The sequence below is a fragment of the Alosa pseudoharengus genome, unplaced genomic scaffold (assembly GCF_046254945.1).
Source record: "Alosa pseudoharengus isolate Yale_2024_CS ecotype anadromous, Long Island Sound unplaced genomic scaffold, YU_APseudo_1.1 YU_APseudo_1.1_scf_1, whole genome shotgun sequence".
In the NCBI taxonomy this organism is placed as follows: Eukaryota; Metazoa; Chordata; class Actinopteri; order Clupeiformes; family Clupeidae; genus Alosa; species Alosa pseudoharengus.
Window position 1 is genome coordinate 49,175,478 of NW_027468564.1, and position 23,503 is coordinate 49,198,980.

General features: G+C 40.8%; 1 protein-coding gene across 3 annotated transcripts in view; it reads right to left on the bottom strand.

The window, feature by feature from the left end:
- Positions 1-16,673, bottom strand: part of LOC143131548 (arachidonate 12-lipoxygenase, 12R-type-like) — a 54,812-nt gene extending 38,139 nt beyond the window's left edge. The window contains exons 1-10 of one of the 3 annotated variants that reach the window (XM_076291190.1): positions 16,477-16,563; positions 16,078-16,117; positions 15,281-15,440; positions 12,886-13,087; positions 12,605-12,686; positions 12,404-12,526; positions 9,684-9,787; positions 9,383-9,552; positions 9,084-9,227; positions 1,050-1,250 (exon numbers count right to left, since the gene is read on the bottom strand). In XM_076291190.1, the coding sequence (XP_076147305.1) occupies positions 1,050-1,250; positions 9,084-9,227; positions 9,383-9,552; positions 9,684-9,787; positions 12,404-12,526; positions 12,605-12,686; positions 12,886-13,087; positions 15,281-15,433 (1,179 nt within the window). In that variant the 5' untranslated portion in view covers positions 15,434-15,440; positions 16,078-16,117; positions 16,477-16,563. Of the gene's footprint in view, positions 1-1,049; positions 1,251-9,083; positions 9,228-9,382; positions 9,553-9,683; positions 9,788-12,403; positions 12,527-12,604; positions 12,687-12,885; positions 13,088-15,280; positions 15,441-16,077; positions 16,118-16,476 lie in introns of all 3 variants that reach the window. The other 2 variants (XM_076291197.1, XM_076291204.1) reach the window with 2 other exon arrangements.
- Positions 16,674-23,503: the final 6,830 nt, after the last annotated feature.

The following is a 23,503-nucleotide window of genomic DNA, read 5'->3' on the forward strand; positions in this document are numbered from 1 at the left end:
TGTGTTTTGGCAGAGTGAGTGTGCATGTGTACCGATGTCTCTGGAGAAAAGGCGCGCAATTTGAACAAGAAATCGTTCTCAAGGGGAAGTTTTGATTGCAACAATTAGCTAGTTCATGCACCAGGGTGTAAATAGCATACAGTACTATATACACCAGAGTATGAATAGCATCCACTTCTATACATTGATTCAAACAGCATACCTTATTCAGAGTGTCTATTACACAGCTGAGCTATTCACACCCTGTTACGTAGCAACAAAAAACATGTTGCTTGTTTTTTTATTTTATTATTATTACACTGTGTGATCAATATGCCAGAATAAATGCACAGGGGTGTAAATAGCATACACTGATATTTGTACCAGACGGGGTATTAATAGAACACATTGCTGTGTGCACCGGGGTACGAATAGCATACATTGATATTTGTACCAGACGGGGTACTAATAGTACTCATTGCTGTGTGCACCGGGGTACGAATAGAATTCACTTCTAATTGCACCAGGGTGCGAATAGCATACACTGCTAATTGTACCAGGGGTGCAAATAGCCTTACCCTTAAAATAATTTGGAAAAAATTAATTCATGCTGGAAAGCAGTTTAGCATGTTCATCTGGTCAGATCACAACTAGAATGTAGCTGAGCGTTTTTAACAAGTCTATTGAATGTTCTTTGTTTCCAGTTGTCCAGTTGTTCAACATTTTATCTTGTCTGCAGTCGTTCATTCAAGATCAACAGAGTAACGCAAGTAACAAACTCATTTAAATTTCAGTAATTGCGTTACTTGATTTACAAAAATACTTAGTTACATGCTCGTTACCACTAAAAGTAGTGGAATTACAGTAACGCGTTACTAACGCGCTACTCCCAACACTGTTAATCCCGTAGCTGTGTTTGAACAATTTCAAATGAAACATGGGAAATTTCCGATTTCAAAACAGAAATAGAATGGCTGCGAAGTACATGGACAGCCAAAGCACTACATGTTATATGTTTGTTTTAATTGTAGGCCAGGTCCAAACCAAGTCATCCTTGTCAGATTCCATACCTTGAAAAGGGGGTGTATGGAGGGGAGGTCCCTTAACGTTGCCACGGTGAACACCTCAGCAAGCAGGTGAGTTCTCAGCAGGTGAAAGTCGACCTCGTGCACGCTGAACTCCGCGGCCCTCACAAAGATCTTAGCCAGCAGCCAGTCATGCTCGTCAATGGGCAGAAAGATGGGGTTCTCATGTCCAGGGGTTTGCTTCAACTGTGGAGAAACATTTGTAGAACTGCTACACCAGTAGCCTATGTACTCTGAACATGCTTAATATGTTATGTGCCTACCATTTAGCCTGCGTTGGAAGGGATGACTGGCCAAACAATCCACATTTTGTGAAATTACCATTTTCTGCCTCATTGCTGTATTTAGTTGCCTGTGGTTAAAACCACACTTAGTGAATAGAGTCTGGGGACTCACGATTGGGAAATGTAACACTAACGTGGTGATGGGTGTAGACATAGTGTTGACTTTGAAAACATTGGTCCAACCTAACCAATCACATTGATCAGGGATTCCTAACAAACAATAAACCGACAAACTGACAATAAACAGCATTGGCAGTCAGGAAACAAATAAATAAATAACTTTACACTTTCTTCCGACTGCAATTTTTGATGTTTGCAGGCGTTGATACTACGTTTACCACAGCCACTTTCGATTTCAAAACTATAGCGTCATCCCCTCTCGTCACTGATTGGGCAAGCAATCTGCCAACTGATGGGATTTCCCATCCTCCTGGTCTTGATATCCCTCTGCTTAATTATTATGACCGCCGCGCAGCGAAGCGGCGGTCATATAGGTTTAGTCAGATTTTTTTTTTTTCTTTTTTTTTTTTTTTTCGCATGTCCAAATATCCGTCAAGGATTGCCGGGACACTGAAAGACCGGGGTACACGAAACTTGGTGGGCATGTAACCCCACATGGATAGCATGGAACCATCGTTTTTCGTTTTGATCTGTAGCCCCCCCGCTGGACTGGATCCCCCGAAAGGAGGGTAGGGCAGACACAGTTTACTATGCAGACACAGTTTACTATGTTCCGTTCATAGGTGGCCGGAGACAGTTTTCTGTGAATATCTCGAGAACCGTAGGCCCTAGGAGGACCACCTTTTTTTTGTATGTTGGTCTTAAGGGCCCATGTCAACTCATCCCATTACCACTTATTTCATGTATAGCGCCACGTAGTTAAAAATTAAAAAGCAAAAAATTTTCATCACAATATCTCTGGCTGATATGGTCAAAACTGCACGAAATTGAAAGTGTAGGATCATTATGACACCCTCCGAATGCATGCCAAGTTTCGTGAACTTTCGTTCATGGGGGGCCTTACAATAAAATAATTTATGTGTACATTTAGTGACCGTACACCAACAGAGTTTTCTGTGAATATCTTGAGAACCGTAGGGCCTAGGATGACCAATTTTTCCGTATGTTTGCCTCCAGGGGTCATGTTAACCCATTCCATATGCACACATGTGCATAAACAGATACACACGCACACACATACATTCACAGTAATCATACGTATGACACATACTCACACAGTAGACATATGTACGCATGCAGGGACGGATTAAACAAATATGGGCCCCTGTGCACAATATCAAAAAAGGCCCCCCCTCCCCCTGACGCGCGCGTGCGCGTGCAGCCAGCGCTTCTCTCTTTGCTGTGGCTGTGCAGGCTGGTGCAATTTCACACAATGAAAATGTTGTACATTATGTCATATATGATAACTCAGGCCCACACAGAAATGAATTCCAGCAGCTGTTTTTATTATTAGGGAACATTTTTCACTAAACGGACCGGACACAGTTGTCATATCTGACCGGTAGCAGGGATGTTGATAGTTTTTTGTGAGAGGTGGTGCTGATCATATTACGGGGTGTTCGGGGGTGTCTCCCCCGGGAAAATGTCGAAATTCTGGCTGTTAAATATACCCTTTTAACGCAGTTTGGAAGGGGCATACAACCTTTAACAGAGCAAGCAGGGCTCTGTCTGACTCAGGTGACGTGAACATTGGCTACCTGCATGATAAGGTTTTCACTTCACTGCTGCTTGACACTACCTTGCATGGAGACATATTTCACGTTAACAGTGGAGATGTTAGCAAAACTATAGCGTTTGGTAAATGGAGATGCAGATCATCTCCCTAATTAATTTCTTTGCGCAACAGCCCACATTATGCGCTCATTATGCGAGACGAGTGAAATAAGTGTAGGCCTATCTGTCATCGGCATCGCCATAGGCTATTTGCTACGATATAAGCTACTGTTAGGCCTACAACAAGTCACGATTTATTAGGCTATCCAATCGCTATGCTGTTTTCACGAACATTTCAGGAATCCACTTCATTCACCTACCCACGAGTGGGTCAGTTTCACTTTCGCAAACACGCATACATACATTGAATGAGCACTCATAGCCTACCACTTCCACCTAATGTTATGCCTCTATATTTTATGAATTAAGAAGTATTTATTGATCAGGAAAACATTTAGTTTATTTTTCTTTCGGTCCGCGGTTCCATAACACCATTCAGTTGTGCCGCAAATTAAAAGACAGAAGCACCGGGCATAATCTAGCCTAAATTCATGGCAATTTTTTTCCGAGGGCCCCCATTGGCTGAGGGCCCCTGTGCACTTGCACACTTGGCACAAGCCATGATCCGTCCCTGTACGCATGCATGCACATGCACAAACACAGGCACATACGCAGGCACACACACAAGCACGCACACACACACACACACACACACACACATAAACATAAACATGTACACGCACACATGCACACAATTCAAGAATTTCTCAGAATTATGAACAGGCAAGATGGGGGTGGCGTTGTATAAAATAAATTTTACATGTGAAATCTATGAACTAATCATGTTTTGGTACTTGTTGTCTAGCAGATACCAGTGAGAATTGAGTGTGGATAATGCAATTTAGTGAGACAGTTAGAATCATATATGCCTTTCAGCGTGATTTATTTTTGTGGAAAAAATGTGCTGGACTGGGCGGCGGTCATATTTTGTACCGCTCTGCGGTACATCTAGTTTTTAATTGATTAATGCTACCTCATATAAGTCCTGCAACGTGACAGTCTAACAGTCTAATAAATAATAATCTGACATCGCTCGTGCACTCGTGCTGCTGACAGTGGCTGCGTAATGACTGTTCATTATATTGGCCTATATGGCAACTGTGTAACCCATTATAAATGGGTAGTTTCAGTGGAAAAGCTAGCTGAACAAATGAAAGGAAACAAGAAGGATTCATTACAGCATATAGTCATATTTTAGAACCCTCAAAATCTTAGAACTGATGCAACTGAGCTGGTAGCCCAGGATGGAGGACAACTCCACGTAGAGGAGAAGAGGTTGTCCGAAGCAACTTAAATTAGGTGAGATTTTTTGCTGAATGTTACAAAAAGTGTTAAAAACATTTTTGTGTATAAAAACATCAGATCTTTACGCAAATCGCACCCTGGCTACCATTACACATGCTTCATTCACTTATGCTACTATGCTTATCCAGATATACAGTATTTACATACTGTGAATGGTCCACATGTCTCACCAAACCCCATCCCTAATAGAAAAAAAGCGAGGGGGAGCATTTCCTTGTAGCTGGCCAGTTCGAGAGGAGGGAAACTAAGATGGAATAACATTTTTAAGTTAAGACTTCCCTTTCCTATTGAGGAATAGAGCTCATAGGCCTCCACTGCCTAGCATTCTCCTAGCCAATGTCCAGTCTCTTGTGAACAAGATGGATGAACTAAGAGCAAGGATACAGTTTCAAAGAGACATCAGGAACTGTAACATTCTATGCTTTACTGAGACATGGCTAACTGAACTTGTACCGGACTGTGCCATCACTCCGGTGGAGTTTTTCTCCGCTGCTCGCTCTGACAGGACTGAGGAATCTGGAAAATCGAAAGGTGGCGGTGTTTGCATCATGACCAACAGCAAGTGGTGTGATCCTAGAAATGTCACCGTTCTCTCAAAGTCCTGCTCGCCTCATCTAGAACATCTAGCGATCGTCTGTCGACCCTTCTACCTGCCCCGTGACTTTACTTCGGTAATATTCAACGCTGTCTACATTCCTCCACAAGCCAACACAGATGCTGCGGTTTCAGAATTGCAAGAAGTGTTAAATAGACAACAACACACGCACCCTGAAGCTGCGCTTATTGTGGCCGGTGATTTCAATCAAGTACATCTGAACCGGTCCATGCCTGAATTTATTCAACACATTCACTTCCCTACACGTGGTGACAACACACTGGATCACTGCTACACACAGTTCAAGAACAGTTACAAAGCTAAGTCTCTACCAGCTTTCGGAAAATCAGACCATTCCGCTGTTTTCTTACTGCCTATGTACAAGCAGAGAAGTCAGACGGACCCCCCAGTGACGAAGGAGGTCAAGCGCTGGACTGACCAATCGGAAGCCATGCTACAGGACGCCCTTAGCAACGTTGACTGGGAGATGTTCAAGACGAACTCTGCTGACATCAATGAGTTTACGGAAGTATCATTGAGTTACATCAATATGCTAACTGATTCCATCATCCCAACTGTAAAGATCCGAAGCTTCCCTAACCAGAAGCCATGGGTGGATAGAGAAGTGAGAACGGCATTAAAGACACGCACCATGACTTATAATGCTGGGCTTATTTCAGGGGATATGACGGATTACAAAGCAGCATCTTATAGTTTACGTAGAGCTATTAAAGATGCTAAGCGGCGCTATAGAGACAAAGTTGAAGCTGATTTCTTGGAGGGTGATCCAGCACGAGTGTGGAAAGGACTCCGAACCATCACTGGCTTTGAAAGGAAGTCCCCTCCTATGATGAATGTGAGTAAAGCCCTCCCTGATGAACTTAATGCTTTTTATGCTCGCTTTGACATGAAAAACACAGACTATCTTGCACTAGCTGCAGCATGTGAAGCAAATGAGGATGCACCTTTCTGTGTCTCTGAGGTCGATGTGAGCAATGCCTTTAGGAGGGTTAATTGTAGAAAAGCTGCTGGACCGGATGGAATTTCTAACAGGGTTTTGAAATCCTGCGCTGCTCAGTTAGCTCCTGTGTTCACTTATATCTTTAACACATCATTGGCTCAAGAGACAGTTCCTACTTGCCTCAAGCAGTCTGTTATTGTTCCAGTACCGAAAAACAAAAGTCCATCATGTCTGAATGACTACCGCCCAGTAGCCCTGACATCTACAGTGATGAAGTGTTTTGAGAAGCTTGTGAAAAACATTATCTGCTCATCCCTCCCTGCCTCCTTCGACCCCCTCCAATTTGCTTACAGAGCCAACAGGTCTACAGAGGATGCCATCTCAAACCTCATGCACACCACCTTAACTCACCTGGAGGAGGGGAATGGGAATTATGTGAGGATGCTGTTCATTGACTTTAGTTCAGCATTCAACACGATAGTACCTCTCACCTTGGTCACAAAGATGAAGGCCTTAGGACTGAACACCACCCTGTGTCACTGGATATTTAACTTCTTCACCAACCGTTCACAAGTGGTTAGAGTGGGGGGTCTGACATCTGACTCATTAACCATCAGTACTGGTGCTCCCCAAGGCTGTGTTTTGAGTCCACTGCTGTACAACATCTACACACATGACTGCAAAGCCAACAGTAGTCATACCTCCATCATCAAGTTTGCAGATGACACAGTGATCTTGGGCCTGATTAGTAACAACAATGAACAGCTCTACTTGGATCAGGTTGATGAGGTGGCACAGTGGTGTCAATCTAACAGCTTGACACTGAATATCAATAAAACCAAGGAAATGGTAGTGGATTACAGAAGGAAGCAGCAGAACTACAGTTACACGCCACTAATGATCAGCGGGCAACCTGTAGAGAGAGTCACAAGTTTTAAATACCTTGGTGTCCACATTACTGAAGACTTAACATGGACTGTTAACACTCAACATGTTCTGAAGAAGTCCAGACAACGACTCTACTTCCTTCGTCAGCTAAGGAAAGTCAAAGTTTCTACATCCATCATGAAGGCCTTCTACACTTCAGCGGTTGAGAGTGTTAACTGGTAGCATCATCACCTGGTATGGGAACTCCACAGTTAGAGATTGTAGTACTCTGCAGAGAGTAGTGCGCTCAGCTGAACGTACTATAAGAACTCAACTCCCTGCTCTACAAGATATCTATTCCAGAAGAGTACTCCTAAGAGCCCAAAAGATTCTGAAGGACTCTTCTCATCCTAACAATGGATTATTCCTACCGCTGAAATCAAGAAGACGCCTATGTAGTCACAAAGCCAGAACTGAGAGACTCAGGAGAAGTTTTTATCCCCAGGCCATCCGAACTCTGAACTCACACTATACTGACTTTGCACACATTCACTCCTCAGCACTCTCAAACATTTCCCAACTCTGAACTCACACTATACTGACTTTGCACTCATTCACTCCTCAGCACTCATGACACCCCCCCCCCCACACACACACACCTACATGACTTTTAGCACTTTTATATCCCTCTCCCTATGCTACAGACCTTTTATTTATTTTCTTATTTCATCACACGTCAAAACACACACACACACACACACACACACACACACACACACACATATCTGACTTTCTCCAACTTTTGCACATCTCCATAGAACTTTTTATTAATTATTTTTGATTTCTCCTCCATCTATCTACCCATGTCCTTGATTGCCTAGCCTTTCTGCCTCCCCCCCACCCCCATCCCCAACACACACACAAAAAACACACACACTTACATCATCACTGTCATCACCTCACATACATACAGCACACTGCTTGCTACAGTAAGCCTCCTCTACATAGTTGCTGCACACTGCCCCCCCCCCCCCCTCCCTACATACACAGCACATTGTCTTCAGGATCTTCTCCAACACACATCCTCTACATACTTACAGCATTCTGCCCCCACCTACCCACACACACAATACACACACACACACACAGTCACTGCTCCACTCCCCCACACACACATCTTCACTGTCATCACTCACATACATCATACTTGCAGTACACTGCCCCCCCCCCCTCTCCCCTACATACACAGCACATTATTTCATCAGGAAGCTTCTCCAACACACATCCCCAACATACTTACAGCACACTGCCCCCCCCCCCCCCCCCCCCTCCCTACATACACAGCACATTGTCTTCAGGATCTTCTCCAACACACATCCTCTACATACTTACAGCATACTGCCCCCACCTACCCACACACACACTACACACACACACACACAGTCACTGCTCCACTCCCCCACACACACATCTTCACTGTCATCACTCACATACATCATACTTGCAGTACACTGCCCCCCCCCCTCCCCTACATACACAGCACATTATTTCATCAGGAAGCTTCTCCAACACACATCCCCAACATACTTACAGCACACTGCCCCCCCCCCCCCCCCAATACACAGCACATTGTCTCATGAGGAAGCTTCTTCAACACACATATTGCACACTGCCCTCTCCCCACATACACAGCACACTATCCCATCTCCCTTGTCATCCCCCCCAACACACACACCAAGACCCCTGGCAGTTGGGTTAGCCCCTTGAGCCGTGGATATGCCCAAGGTTTCTTCCTTGGTAAGGGAGTTTTTCCTTGCCCCTGTTGCTCTTGGGTGCTCCTTGTTGGTGCCCCCCCCCCCCCATCCCAATCCTCCCCCCCTTCTTATGCAGCCCTTGCTACTTAATCTACTAAACCCCTCTTCTACTGCACTTTTTACCCCCCCCCATTAATGCACAAATAGGCTGACACCAGACATAATTTCACTGCATTTCTTACTTCCAGTAACTATATGCATGTGACAATAAACTTCCTTGTATCCTTGTATCCTTGTATCCTATGTTCCCCCAAATTTTCTATTCTATTCTATTTTGATTACCATTTTCCATTGTGGTGCACTATATCTCCTTATGTTCCCTGTTCTTAATGTTTTTCAGGTGTGATTACCTGTATGGCGATGGGCAGCATCTTGCCCTGATGGTTCAGGTGTGATTACCTGTATGGCGATGGGCAGCATCTTGCCCTGATGGTTGAGATGGAGCAGTACCAGAGGAGCGGTGAGAAACTGCTGTTCATCATTCACCTCATTTCCTATGAGTCCATCCAGCATCTTGTAGTCACACAGGAAGATGTTCCCTTTCTGGATGGATTAGGTGTAGTTAAAGGCAAAACAACAAATAAACTAATTGAGTGTCTTGAAAGGGTCTTTAAAAATACAATGTAGCATATTATTATTATTATTATTATTATTATTATGCTTCTACTGCTAGACTGTTGACTGAATGAGAAGCCTACTTTTATCTCTGCCGTCAAGGTGCTTTTTCCAAGACGGTTTTTGACCATTTCCTCTGTGACTGGGAAGTTCTCAGGCAACTTTGAGCAGCGTTGGATCACCATGGGGTTGAGGCCATTCAGAAACTGGTAGCCAAAGAACTCGTCCTTGTCCCAGTGCCCCGTAACATATTCTGCAAAGGATGGCAAGTCAGAAGAACGTACAGTATGCTCAGATATACTGGTCAGCCATTTTGATTTTTAATACAGTAATTCTAGAAAGCTCATTGAGGTTAAGCTCATTGAAGTTGTTTAAGATGACTACTCAAGGTTTCATTTCTGGTTCCGCAAAGGAGCGCCTCCAGTTGGCAGATGCTTTCCCACGAATCTCTGCAATCAGCTAATCCTGTTAGCTTCAGAAGAGCTAACCTTAACACAACGAATTGGTAAACAGTCCATTAATAAGAATAAAAGGTAAAAATATGTCAACGTTAAAAAAGGTAAAAATATCATTAAGTTAAAAAAAGTAAAATATGTTGGTTTGTTTTTTAGGACTTTCTCCACAATAGCATAGAAGTGAACTGATATTGTTAACAGCACATGAGTTATTATAAGATGAAAAGCACACACAACATATAAGGGTACACACTCATGCATGCATACATGCATACATACATACATACATACATACATACATACATACATACATACATACATACATACATACATACATACATACATACATACATACATACATACATAGGCAGTAGGCAGCCGTGGCCCACTGGTTAGCACTCTGGACTTGTAACCGGAGGGTTGCCGGTTCGAGCCCCGACCAGTGGGCCGCGGCTGAAATGCCCATGAGCAAGGCACCTAACCTCTCACTGCTCCCCGAGCGCTGCCGTTGTAGCAGGCAGCTCACTGCGCTGGGATTAGTGTGTGCTTCACCTCACTGTGTGTTCACTGTGTGCTGTTTGTGTTTCACTAATTCACCGATTGGTTTAAATGAAGAGACCAAATTTCCCTCACGGGATCAAAAAAGTATATATACTTATACTTATACTTATACATACATACAGACATACAAATGACTGTCCACTAGGGGTGTAATGGTACATGTATTCGTATTGAACCGAAACGGTACGGGCATCATGGTTCGGTGCATGAATTTACACGGAGAATACGCGGTATGAAAATAAATAAAACTTGCGCGCGAATTAATTAATGCAATGCGGAACTACTGTTCGATACGCGAGTTCATTAGGGACACCTAATCTGTAGTCCCGCTTTAGCTCTGTGAAGCTCTCATTGGCGCATAGGTAGCCGAGGTCCGCCTACGTAAGTTACAGTTTTTTGTCAGGTCGACGGTCGAGTGAGTCAGTCAGAGATAGCAGCAGCACTAAGGATGGGTATGGCGAGTGGTGGCGACCCACCAGACATGGGCAGTATTTCAATTATATGTATTTGAAATATGTATTTAATTACTTTAGCGTATTCTGTCATTTGTATTTTGCAGGATTGGAAAAACTCAAATGTAGTTTGAGCAAAATACTTGTAACAAAATACTTTGAGGGATTGTATTTGAGTATTTCAACTACTTAAATACTTCTCAAATAAGCCAAAATGTCATCACTCAATTAAATATACTACCCGGCCCGCTATAACCATGACAATAGGCAATGCTTATCATAAAGCCAAAGGCCAGAATCTTGGTGAATCTGGTTTTAAGAATAGGCTGGGTGCCTGAAGATATCCTTTGGGCAATTCCCTATGTTCAACTGTAAAGTTGACCTAAACATTTCATTACCTTTTTGGAAGAAAAGCATGAAATGTTTACCCATTTTCCATTTTTCTTGCTGTGGTATGCCACATTGTGACCAACTTAAAAGTGTTAGGCCTATTTCTGCTTCAATCTGTGCAAAAACTATGGCCTGCATCGCTTCCGCGTCATTACAAATGCACGTCTTTGTGTTTCTCGCGTGTAATACAAGTATTTCCTGAAAACTTTGTGCAGCGATTTTGGGTTTGAATCAAGCTCTGGATGTCTAGCAAATAGTGGAGGAGAGTACAAATGAGATTTGTCACCGTACTTGGATCTATCGTCTATTTTAATCAGTATCGTTGTTTGTCGCAATTAAAAATACCCCCAAGGGCCGGATTACATTATTATTTTGACATAGGTCGCGGGCCGGAATTGGGCCGGACGCGGATGTACATGTTAAAATGGGTTTCATTTTGACAGTAGTATGAAACTGAAAGATAAACAAAATATGTTAATAAGGTGAAAATCCATTGTTATGTTCTGATAGCATTTTAACTGTTGGTAATTGATCGCCCCCTACTGGCGAATAGAATATACATGCAAGTGGTTTGATTCAGTAAACAACCTAACCTGCATACGGCCTCCGTTTCTTCATTATTATAATATCACGGATATAACAATTACTGTATACACACTGAAAAATATTGAGGCAAATTGTATACCCTTCCATATACAACCAAACATGGATGTTGAAAGTCTCTAAATGGATGAAAATGAAAGTCATAAATAAGAGATGCTATAGGCCTATTTTCAGTTTTATAGCTGATTGCCTAATCTTGTTTGCAAGTTACAGATTGAGTCTGTGGATGATGTGGGGTTCTTGTTTACTGTTTACAACTTACTTTGCACACTTCAGGATGTTGCAGATACACTGTAGCTCAGGGGAGAGATTTTATAGTAGGCATTCACAATAAAAAAAATTGCCTTCTGCACTTTTGATTTGCTTTTCCCTCCATTGTACTGAACTCGTACCGAACCGTGATGTCTGAACCGAGGTATGAACCGAACCGTGACTTCTGTGTACTGTTCCACCCCTACTATCCACATATTATATAAGTTCACATACAAACATACATACATACATACATACATACATACAGACATATAAATGACTATCCACTGTGTATTTTTTTCCTGCTCTCTTTATTATTATTATTATTATTATTATTATTATTATTTGATTATTATAATTATTATTATTATTTAATGATGTAGGCACATACTGCTTTCCTGCTGTGTACAAAAACTCAGTTTCCTTTGTGTAAGAGAACCGGAGTTCAGCAGGCAGAGCACGGGCAGAATCAAAATCGATAATGTGGGGGGTTCCCTCAGCGTACACACTCCACCTGTGAGAAGATTATACAGTCAGATTGGAAAAAGATTTTACTTAACTGAATTTAATATTTGATTTGCTGTCCCCAAACCTAAATGCATCCTGTCGATTTTCTAGCTGCCTTCTCCTTTCTCGAAGGGCTACTTGGTTGGTGTCCTTGAACACAAGCAAAGCTGAAATGGAAGTATATTAAAGAACACCATTAATTGGCAATCTGAATATGTCGTATATGTTTATTGTAAAATAGCCCAAAGCAAAACTTGTGTGTGTGTGCGTGTGTGTATGTGTGCGGCTGTGTCTGTGTGTTTGTAAGACATCACAAATGAACTCTCAAGTACACCAGTATCAGTGAAGTCTACCCTGAGTGCCTACCTTTAGCAGGTCTTAAAACAAGCTTTTCATTACAGGCCAGCCAGCGGTAGCATGGAAACAAAATCTCATCACCTTCAGGCGTTGTAATCAAGATCTTATCGCAAAACCACTGGTTGTCAAGACCCAGAAAGGCCTTGGAGTGGATTTTGACAAGTATGAGCTCCCCCAGGGCCTCTTTACATTGTACCTCAAATTTCAGCTCCTGTAAAGACATATGAAAAGCGATTTTAAGGCACTATGTGGAGTTCTTTTTTTTGTTTGTTTTAAAGGGCATTGTATTTAATACAGCAGTCAACTGTGGTACAATGTGGCACTAGATGGTTTACATGCTAACTTCAGTGGATATCTGGACAACATGGAGCATAGGCGTTATATATATGTGTATGTGTATATATATATATATATATTTATATTAGGGCTGTCAAAATAACTGATTAATTTTGATTAATTAATTTGAGAAAAAATAACTGATTAAAAAAATGAGTGCAGATTAATCGATTCCGTAAGACCTTTGACCCCGAGCCGTTCTAGTCAGTACAAATTAGACTGTAAAATGAAGGAGAGAGAAGAAAACGTGCTGCCTGGATCATTGATTGGAACATTTACTTTTAAAAAACGGCCTGATGGTGTTGATAAAAAATAAAGTGTTGAAAATAAAGTCCTCTGCAATGTCTGCAGCAAGGAATTTGCATATCACCGGAGTTCACCAACTCTATAGTCGCACATCAATGCAAAGAAATAAGTGTTTACATTGAGTGGAGTGTTCATTTATTTTCATTGTGTCCCCTAGGTTATATTTGTGGCCTGAAATGCCTTGTATGTGAAAAAAAACTTCTTCCCGAAGCCCTTTTGAATTTATTTAGGTCATATCATAGATTATTATGGCAATTATTTGAACAGTGAAAATAATAATAAGAGTTTTTGAACTTTAATGTCACTAATGCTGATTAATCAATGATTAATTTGAATTTAAATATTTTAAATACTTTCACAGCAAAAATTATATATGTGATTAATTTAGATTAATTAATCACAGAGTATGTAATTAATTCGATTATTTTTTTTAATCGATTGACAGCCCTAATTTATATATATATATATATATATATATATATATATATATATATATATATATATATATATACACACACACACACACACACACAACTGTTTTGATACAATGTCAAAAACGCCTATGCTCCATGTTGTCCAGATATCCACTGAAGTTAGCATGTAAACCAAGTGTCACATTGTACCACAGTTGACTGCTGTATTAAATACAGTGCAAGTCAATTAAGAATTGGGAGAGTGAGGTGTGGCTGGCTGCATTCAAGACATCCAACACCTTTAAACATCCAACACTTGACACAGAATAACAACAGAATGTGAGGAAATAACATTCTGATTTGACGTGTAGTCCTGATATCCACTGAAGGTAACATGCAAACCAGCTACTGTATAGCACCTGATTGAATCTCTTGTAATGCCACGTTGTACCACATATGGGCGCTGTAGTATACACAATGTAAGTAAATGGAAGAGTGTCATGTGGCTGCATTCAAGACAATAGGCTCTGTGCAGTAGCATAGTGACAAACTTCCGTTTTTGTCTAGAGGTCGGCATATCCGTTTCCTGTTTGCGGTCATCGCTGTCAACAAATACCTGAAGATGAGTGTTTCAGTTACACCAAAACATGTGCTCAGTCACCGAAAATCCTGTCCTCCTTATTTTGTGCAGCCATTGTGCACGACGGCTGTCGTTTTTATGAAAAAAGGTGGAAGTTCAAATCGCTGTTATATCGACTTGAAGCCGATCAGAGTGGCACACGGTTTTAAGAAGAGAGTCGCCCACGGTTTTAAGAAACTGTACATTGTATTTCTTACGTTTTGGTACAACTGAGGCATTCATCTTTCGGTGTCTGTTGACAGCGTTGACAGCAAACGTAACTCCTTTTAAAAAAACATACCTTTCTGCATTTGTTTATCATTCCTCCCTTACAATGTTTACAGATTCATATTCAAAGATGCATTCCTCCCTTACAATGTTTATAGATTCATATTTAAAGATGCATTGCGCAGTTCACATAAAACCAGCAAGTAAGTCTATCAGCTAACAGTTGATAGGCCTAACAGCTTCCTGCAATCAGGATAGGGAAGGTTACTTTTGAAATATAATAGGTTACAGACTAGTTATTAGTAAACAATTGGTGGCACAAATTCAAACAAGATGACCCATCAAAATGTCAACACATTTTCTCACACTTTTTCACTTTCTCATAACTTACACACACTGACAACCAAGTCTAAACTACCAAGCTGTTGTCTACCTAGTCTACCAAGCTGTTGTCTAGTCTACCTAGTCTACCAAGCTGTTGCTTTAAAATGAGTGCACTTACTGATCCTTGATGAAAGCCCACAGCGAAAACGCTCCCATTTAGAGGAATATCATCACTCTCCTCCTCAGGACCTTGAAATTGGATGGAGATATAGCTAGTTGTGCCAGCTAAGGCCCTGTTTCCTGTGTATGCCGTCACTGTGTAGATCACCATGGTTATTCTGAAAAGTAATGGAATTGATTAATTATGCAATTGTTTTAATAAAATAAATCATTTGATTACTGTTGAAAGGCTATAGTCGCACATGTGTCCACTAAATAAGGAACTGACAAGGATAACTATTGAAGGACAACTATGCCAATTGCAAAACATATTTACAAATTGCATGATCAAATTGCATAATTTGCAATTACATGAAATGTCAACAAATCCATAAAACGATCAAAATTATTCTCACTATCAAGTTCAATTAGGTCAAAATCGGTTGTTTAACTATAGTTACGTCATTTGCAAGTCTATCTAGTCCACCCTTCTTTAATTAAGGTGTGAAGCACACCTAAGTCATTTGACTGCTGTTGATAGGCTATAGTTGCACATGTGTCCACTGAAGACCCTTTCAAATTGCCAATTGCAAAACATATTAACAAATTGCATTATCAAATTGCATACTGAATTTGCAATTACATGAATTGTCAACAAATCCATAAAAAATCCATAAAAACCTCAAAATTATTCTCACTATCAAGTTCAATGAGGTCAAACTCCATTAAAAATTGCAAATCGGTTCTTTAACTGAGTTACGACATTTACAAATCTATCTAGTCCACCCTTCTTTAATTAAGGTGTAAAGCACTTACCAAAGTCAAAAGTCGTCCACAAACAGAGTTTTCCTTGTTGCTGAGGTATGTACAGTACAGTGAATTTAAAAAACACCGAGTCAGTGAAGCCTCTGTATTGCACTGCTCTTGTATCAGGTCAAATCCAGTATCCAACTATCCATGTATATCCAACTATCAACAATGTGTCTAGCTGTAGATTAGCCCCCAATTGTTATGTCTACTGTTTGAATGCATCAACTAAGAGGGGGGATAATGTGGAATAATGTTGAACTAAATGTACTGAATTATTACTATATTTTTATTATTATTATTATACTAAATTATTATTGTTATACTAAATATATACTACATTATTATTATCATTATTATTATTTTAGAAAATAAGCAACAAAGGAAATGCTGGCCACGAATGCTTACCAAAATATTCTGAACAGGAGAGTCGGCAGGACTAGCTTTCTCACAAAACAGCACTGGCTTACGTCCAGGTCTCCAAGACAAATATCGACAAGGAAGGGATGAGTGGCCTTGCTTTTAAAAGCACAGGTAGGCCTACACCTACGCACAAGAGCATACCTGTTGTGTTGGTTGGTTAAACACATAATGCATGAGGGTAGGATTAGGGACCATGACAACCATGACATTATACATTTTAATATGCAGACTGCAAATTGCAAACTGAGTCAGACTCATGCAAGTTCAGGATCAGAATGCCTATCTACTGTATATTGTTGACATTGTCGCATGTATTTTGCACGTACATGAAATGTTTTACCGGAAACATCTTTACTTAAAAACATATTGGGGAAAAACCCACAATATCAGGTGCTAGATATCAGGTAACCGCATAACCGGTTCCATGTGGTCCGATTAGATGATCATGTTTATTTCTCGGGAATATTCAGTTGCCCAATGTCAAAGAGAGCGTGCCAGAACCACAATAGAATAACAACATTGTTCAGAAACTGCGGGTGAGCTAGTAATCATGTGGTTGAGTGAGTGGGTTGGTGTGAGAGAGGAAGTGTATTGTGTGTGTGTGTGTGTGTGTGTGTGTGTGTGTGTGTGGCGCTTCGTGTGTGTGTGGCGCTTCGGACTTGTAACCGGAGGGTTGCCGGTTCGAACCCCGACCAGTAGGAACGGTTAAAGTGCCCTTGGGCAAGGCACCTAACCCCTCACTGCTCCCCGAGCGCCACTGTTGATGCAGGCAGCTCACTGCGCCGGGATTAGTGTGTGCTTCACACCAGGGTCGGACTGGGAACAAAATTCGGCCCTGGCCATTTTCTCTTGGACCGGCCCACTACTGGACCGACGACCCGCCCCCCCCCCCCCCCCCCCCCCCCACACACACACACACAAGCCCCCCGATACCAAAATCCCCCCCTGATTCCCCCCCATAAATAACAAACACACAGTATCATGCTGTAGCAACACTTCATAAACTGAACCCAAACATTTAGATTTGGACCTATAGGTTATTATATAATCAGTATTCAGTAATCAGTACTGTAATTTCTGTCAACTATCGACGATCTCCATGCATGTTCAGTAGCCTATATTTTTCATTTAGTCAAGGAGTGACATGTGGTTTAATCAGTGTTGGGCAAGTTACTTCAAAATCGTAATATATTATGTATTACTTATTACTGTAATTTCTAAGTAGGCCTAATTCATTACATTATAATATTACTGTCTCTGAATTGTAAGGCATTACACTACTATTGTATTACTTTTAAGTTACTTTTACCAAAATATCTGGAAATATGGATTTGGAATTCTAAATGCAGTTTATTATGCTCAATGCAGCTCATTGCACTTCTAATTAGGCTTAAGGCTAACAACAGTAGAATGCAATAGGTGCAGTGATGGCTCATGATACAATACAAGGAACAATCATAGCCAGAATTTTGTTAAAAGAAGACAAAAGGTCAAAGTCTGGTCAATTGTGATATAAATGCTGTAACTTTAGGCTTAGGCCTACTCATTAAAATCAACAGAGAGCCCACTACCTGTATATTGTCACAGGTGACAAGCTAATCATCGCAAAGTGTTGTGCTAATGCTGGGAACACGCAGGGATGGGCAAAAATACATCAGAATGTATTTCTAAATAAAATACCTAATACCCTCATTTTAAATAAACTACAAAATACAGTAGGCCTAACCATATTATGTATGTATCAAAATAAAATACTGTATTTTTGTATTTAGAAAATACTCAAAATACTTTTTTCAAGGAAGTATGGAAGCATTGCAAAAAAAGCTTTTTTTTAACCCAAACATTTAGCCTATTAAAACTATATAGTAAAAAACAATACAATTTGGCCCCTGTCGTATACAATATGCAAGTTCATGTAGTGTGATCAAAATTAAGAATAATTCAAGAATTTACATTTACATTTAGTCATCTAGCTGATGCTTATCCAAATGACTGACAGAGCTTTCAATTAACCACATTATAATCAATAGGCCAAAATCATAATTGTGTATCTGTGCCAAAATTCGTAATTCAAGTCCAGTGCAGAACAGAATAAGAAAATCATACGGCTATGTATCTTGAAGTTCCAGTATGTGAGAGACTTGACGTGCCTTAATACCTCCAACCTCAAGTATGCAGCTAATAAGGAAATAGAATTGTTATTTAATTAAACAAGGTGAACTTCTCCCCACTGTGGAATGCAGAAAAGGATGCTACAAGGAAGGGAATTCAAACACACTCAACACCTTACCATCTATTGATGTCATTGTGGTTGAGATATCTGACATTTTTCTGTTAAAGATTGGCATGGAGACAATGGGACATGGTTGCCTTTGTCAGTGTCCTTATGTGAACTTGCACAGGTCAACTTGCTCATCTTTACTTGCGTACAGTACCACTTCACACATATAGTATTTTGCAGTATTTTTAAAATTACAAAATTACTATTTTGCATTTGAAACACATATTACATGTTTCAGAAATACTACCCATCCCTGGGAACAGGCAGATTATATCTTTATAGTTGGCCATATGATGACATACTTAGGTTAATACTGTATTTAACCAGTTAGGGCACCAAAATGGCCAGTAGCTGCACTGTGTAGCCTATCTTGACATGTCTTTGTTGTTTTGGGTTAAAATATACAGGTAGTGGGCTCTCTGTTGATTTTAATGAGTAGGCCTAAGCCTAAAGTTACAGCATTTCTATCACAATTGACCAGACTTTGACCTTTTGTCTTCTTTAAACAAAATTCTGGCTATGATTGTTCCTTGTATTGCATCATGAGCCATCACTGCACCTATTGCATTCTACTGTAGCCTTAAGCCTAGCTCAGTCATTATGTTGTACCACATCACCCTCCATTAGAAGTGCAATGAGCTGCATTGAGCATAATAAACTGCATTTAGAATTCCAAATCCATATTTCTAGATATTTTGGTAAAAGTAACTTAAAATTAATACAACAGTAGTGTAATGCCTTACAATTCAGAGACAGTAATATTATAATGTAATGAATTACTTTGAAATGACAGTAATAAGTAATACATAATATATTACGATTTTGAAGTAACTTGCCCAACACTGATTAAACCACATGTCACTGCTTGACTAAATAAAAAATATAGGCTACTGAACATGCATGGAGATCGTCATAGTTGACAGAAATTACGATTTGTGCCAACACAACCACAGCCTTTAGGCCTATTTGGTGCAAATCTTCTACATTGGTTATAGTCAGCGATTCACATTAACTGTAGGCTATCACCACAAGTATATACTAAACGTTTTTGCCCAAGTTTGTGTGCCGTCATCACATTTCGCAAAATTAGGCTACCTTCGTTACTAACCTACCAGTTGATACTTTTTTACGTGCATCGACTCGCGATTGATTGTGCATCTAATGTAACACTCGGTGGAGAGACTTCCACTTTCCAAGTTCCACTTTCACTATCGTTGTGAGCTAAAAGGCTACTATATGGGAAATACTTTGAAGTTCCTTTTGAGTCCAAACATGAATAGGTTTTCTTTAACCTGTGCTACACTTTTCCACCAAGTTGTGCGAAAATTATGGGTACCCAGGTTTTTTTATGTTGACAGACAAACCGCACTAGCCTACATGGTGCAGTAAATGGAAGCTCTTCGTAGCGCGTGCAGCTTACGTCTATAAAAACAATATATTTAGGCCTTATGGAATAAAGTTAGACACCTCTGATTGCTGTTCACGGTTAAACTGCGATGATGTGAACACCAGCCAGCGGAGGGCACTTATATAGCCTAGGCTACCATGCATGGACTCGTAGGCTATATTTCCCCACAAACCAAGCGGCTGCTTGGACAAATCCACTTGAGGGGTGGGGCAGGGGGGCGCGATCGTAACACACACTGAACCTGTCATGAAGAGGCCAAAATTATTGACCTGTCACCCCCCAATCCAAATGGATGCAACGCATTTATAGGCTAAGCCTAGGTCTACATGACGGGCCGCAAATAGGCTAAATAACTTTAAAAAAAATTAAAAAATCCCGGAGGTCACCGGCCCTCATGTGGACCGGCCCACCGGGCATTTGCCCGGTTGTACAGATTACCAGTCCGAGCCTGCTTCACACTGTATTCACTGTGTGCTCACTGGCGCCTTAATGCAGGGGCTTACCTGGGCTTTAGCCCAGGGGCCTCGACCAATGAGGTGCCTCCTAATAATAATAATGATAATCAATAATCTGCTGGTTAGGGTGTTGGTGGGGCTGTTTAGCTTGCTGCTAGCTGGTTGGTAGGGTAATTGTGATACCTGCAAATGTACTTTTGGAGTAACCAAATTTGAATCTTGTGTGACATGGCATTCTTGAGATATCATACTCAAAGTGTTTTTGACTTTGACATTTGACCTTCAACCTCCAACTTCAACTCACTTCATCTTTGAGTCCATAAAAACACTCGTACCAAATTTGAAGCATGTACGTCAAGCCGTTCTGGAGATATAATGCTGAATGCATGAGATATGGCTGTGACTTTTATTTTGACACACAGGAAACACTTTAACAGGATGTGTAGTTCAGGTAGAGCTACATTGTATGCTTAGAAGCTGAGATAGTTGAATTCCTCACAGGTGACACCTGTGCCAGTGTTCTGATTAGCCTGGGAACTGCTCTGAGAACTACTTAACGAGCGCAGCTGCCTCTATTATGACATCACAGCCCCCATTCAAATCTATTGGGGAAAAATACACTTTTAATTACAAATATCTCAAAAAGTATAAACTTCTCAAAAATGAAAAACGGATAGGACGGTAAAGCCTTGGAAGATCTACGGAACGGTGCTTCAACCAAATTTGTACGTTAAGCGGTTTGGGCTGAATAGCACGCACAAAGAGGTAAAAATAAAAATAATAAGAAGAAGAATAAGTCTCCGGATTTCAATAGAGGGGATGCATCCCCTCTAAATAGCATAAATTAACTTCACGTGGGTATCGAACCACGCATAAATTGACCTGTCTGCTTGGCAGTCAGACGTCTATCCACCATCTGATAGCATTCAGAGAAATTGAGTTTAGTTGTATGATTAAAAGAAGTCAGCTATGTAATTGTAACAAGTTAACATAGCTGTTCATGTTATCTGGCTACCATGTTATCATGCTACCGTTGTCCAAGCTATTTAGTAGGCCTTCAAAGTATCATGGTTTAGTTTTACAAACGTTTCACTGAGGTTAGGCTGTGGCCGCCCCTACCTGAAGTAGACTACATGAACGTCAGCAAATAAATAAAATAAAAATGTGAAAAAAAAAAAAAAAACGCTGGCAGATTTATTTGTTTAAACTGGTCGGAAAAACCAAACGAACGATCGTAAGATGAATCGTAGAAAACTCTCTTAAGAGCTTGTCTCCGTCGTTATCGGGAAACTGGGCCTAGGCTAGGCCTACTTGAAATGCTTGTCAAAGTTTTTCTATTTTCGTATTGGTGTGAATATGTGTAGCAGGCCTAGGCTAGCCTAGTAGATCCGAAGTTTAAAACGGTAGGCCTAGCTGTGACGTGCAGCCACCTGACATCACCATATTAGAGGATATTTCAGAACTATTGACGTGGACAGCTCCCCTTAAGAGGGTCTTAAGAGCAGTGCACGCGCGTTAACGTTAACACCACGAGCATGTTCGGGAAACTGTCGGAAAAACCAAACGAATGATCGTAAGATGAATCATGTTGTGCTATGCGTCATACCAGCAAACGTTGTTCCATAACATAAGTGATATCTTCCATAACATAGTGTTATGTTCCATAACATAAGTAAAAGCCTTAAGCATTTGGCATGCATGTTGGGAGTTATGGAGTAGGCGAGCTGTTTATTGTGTTAGCCTAATTGAATGAGGGTTGGCATTTCGTCCATAGCCTAGTATGAGCCGTCATTTAAAAGTTCATTCAACATTTCAAGCAGGGGTTAAAGTGTGGAGAAGCCTAAGCATTCTCTGTTATTAATATTACGATTGCAAAAGTGCACAGCATGAACCAGAATTGGAATATTTCTATGAAGTAGCCTACATTAAAATATCACAAATATAAGCTACAGCTACTAGGCGGTAAAAACACAGGCTACAGTTTATAGGCCTATTTTACCCAAGTCCTGTGTGTGTGTGTGTGTTTGTGTGTACAGTATGTGTGAGTGTGAGAGAGTTACCTATAAACAGCAGCTCTTGGCAAATGCTAAAAAAAACCCACAACAAACATATCCCCCATTGTCTGCCACCAAAGGCCTATTGGACCCCCTAAGACCTGTGTGTGTGTGTATGGGTGAGAGAGAACGAGAGAGATATATTTACAAGTGGATGAAATATGAGCTTTAACTCTTGGCCTTTTAACTCATGGTCACATTCCAGCTGCTCTGATGTCTGTAAGAAATGGCCTCTGCTCTGCATAAACCCCCTTCCCTTGTGCGATTCAGGTTCTCATAAGTGGCTTCTGATGAAGTATCTTGCTCCACCTTAACAATCTTTGTTTGAGTCTATACAAACACAACACTCATACCAAGTTTGAAGCATGTGTGTCAAGCCGTTCTGGAGATATAATGCTGAATGCATGATATATGGCAGGGACTTATTTTGACACACAGGAAACACTTTAACAAGATTCAGGTAGAGCTAGATTGTATGCTTAGAAGCTGAGACAGTTGAATTCCTCACAGGTGACACCTGTGCCAGTGTTCTGATTAGCCTGGGAACTGCTCTGAGATCATCACAGCCCCCATTCAAGTCTATGGGGGAAAAATACACTTTTAATTACAAATATCTCAAAAAGTATAAACTTCTCAAAAATGAAAAACGGATAGGACGGTAAAGCCTTTGAAGATTTACGGAACGGTGTTTGAACCAAATTTGTACGTTAAGCGGTTTGGGCTGAATAGCACGCACAAAAAGGTAAAAAGAAAAATAATAATAACTAGAAATGCAATTCCAAGGAATTACCAGTGCATGAAAATGCTAAAGTTG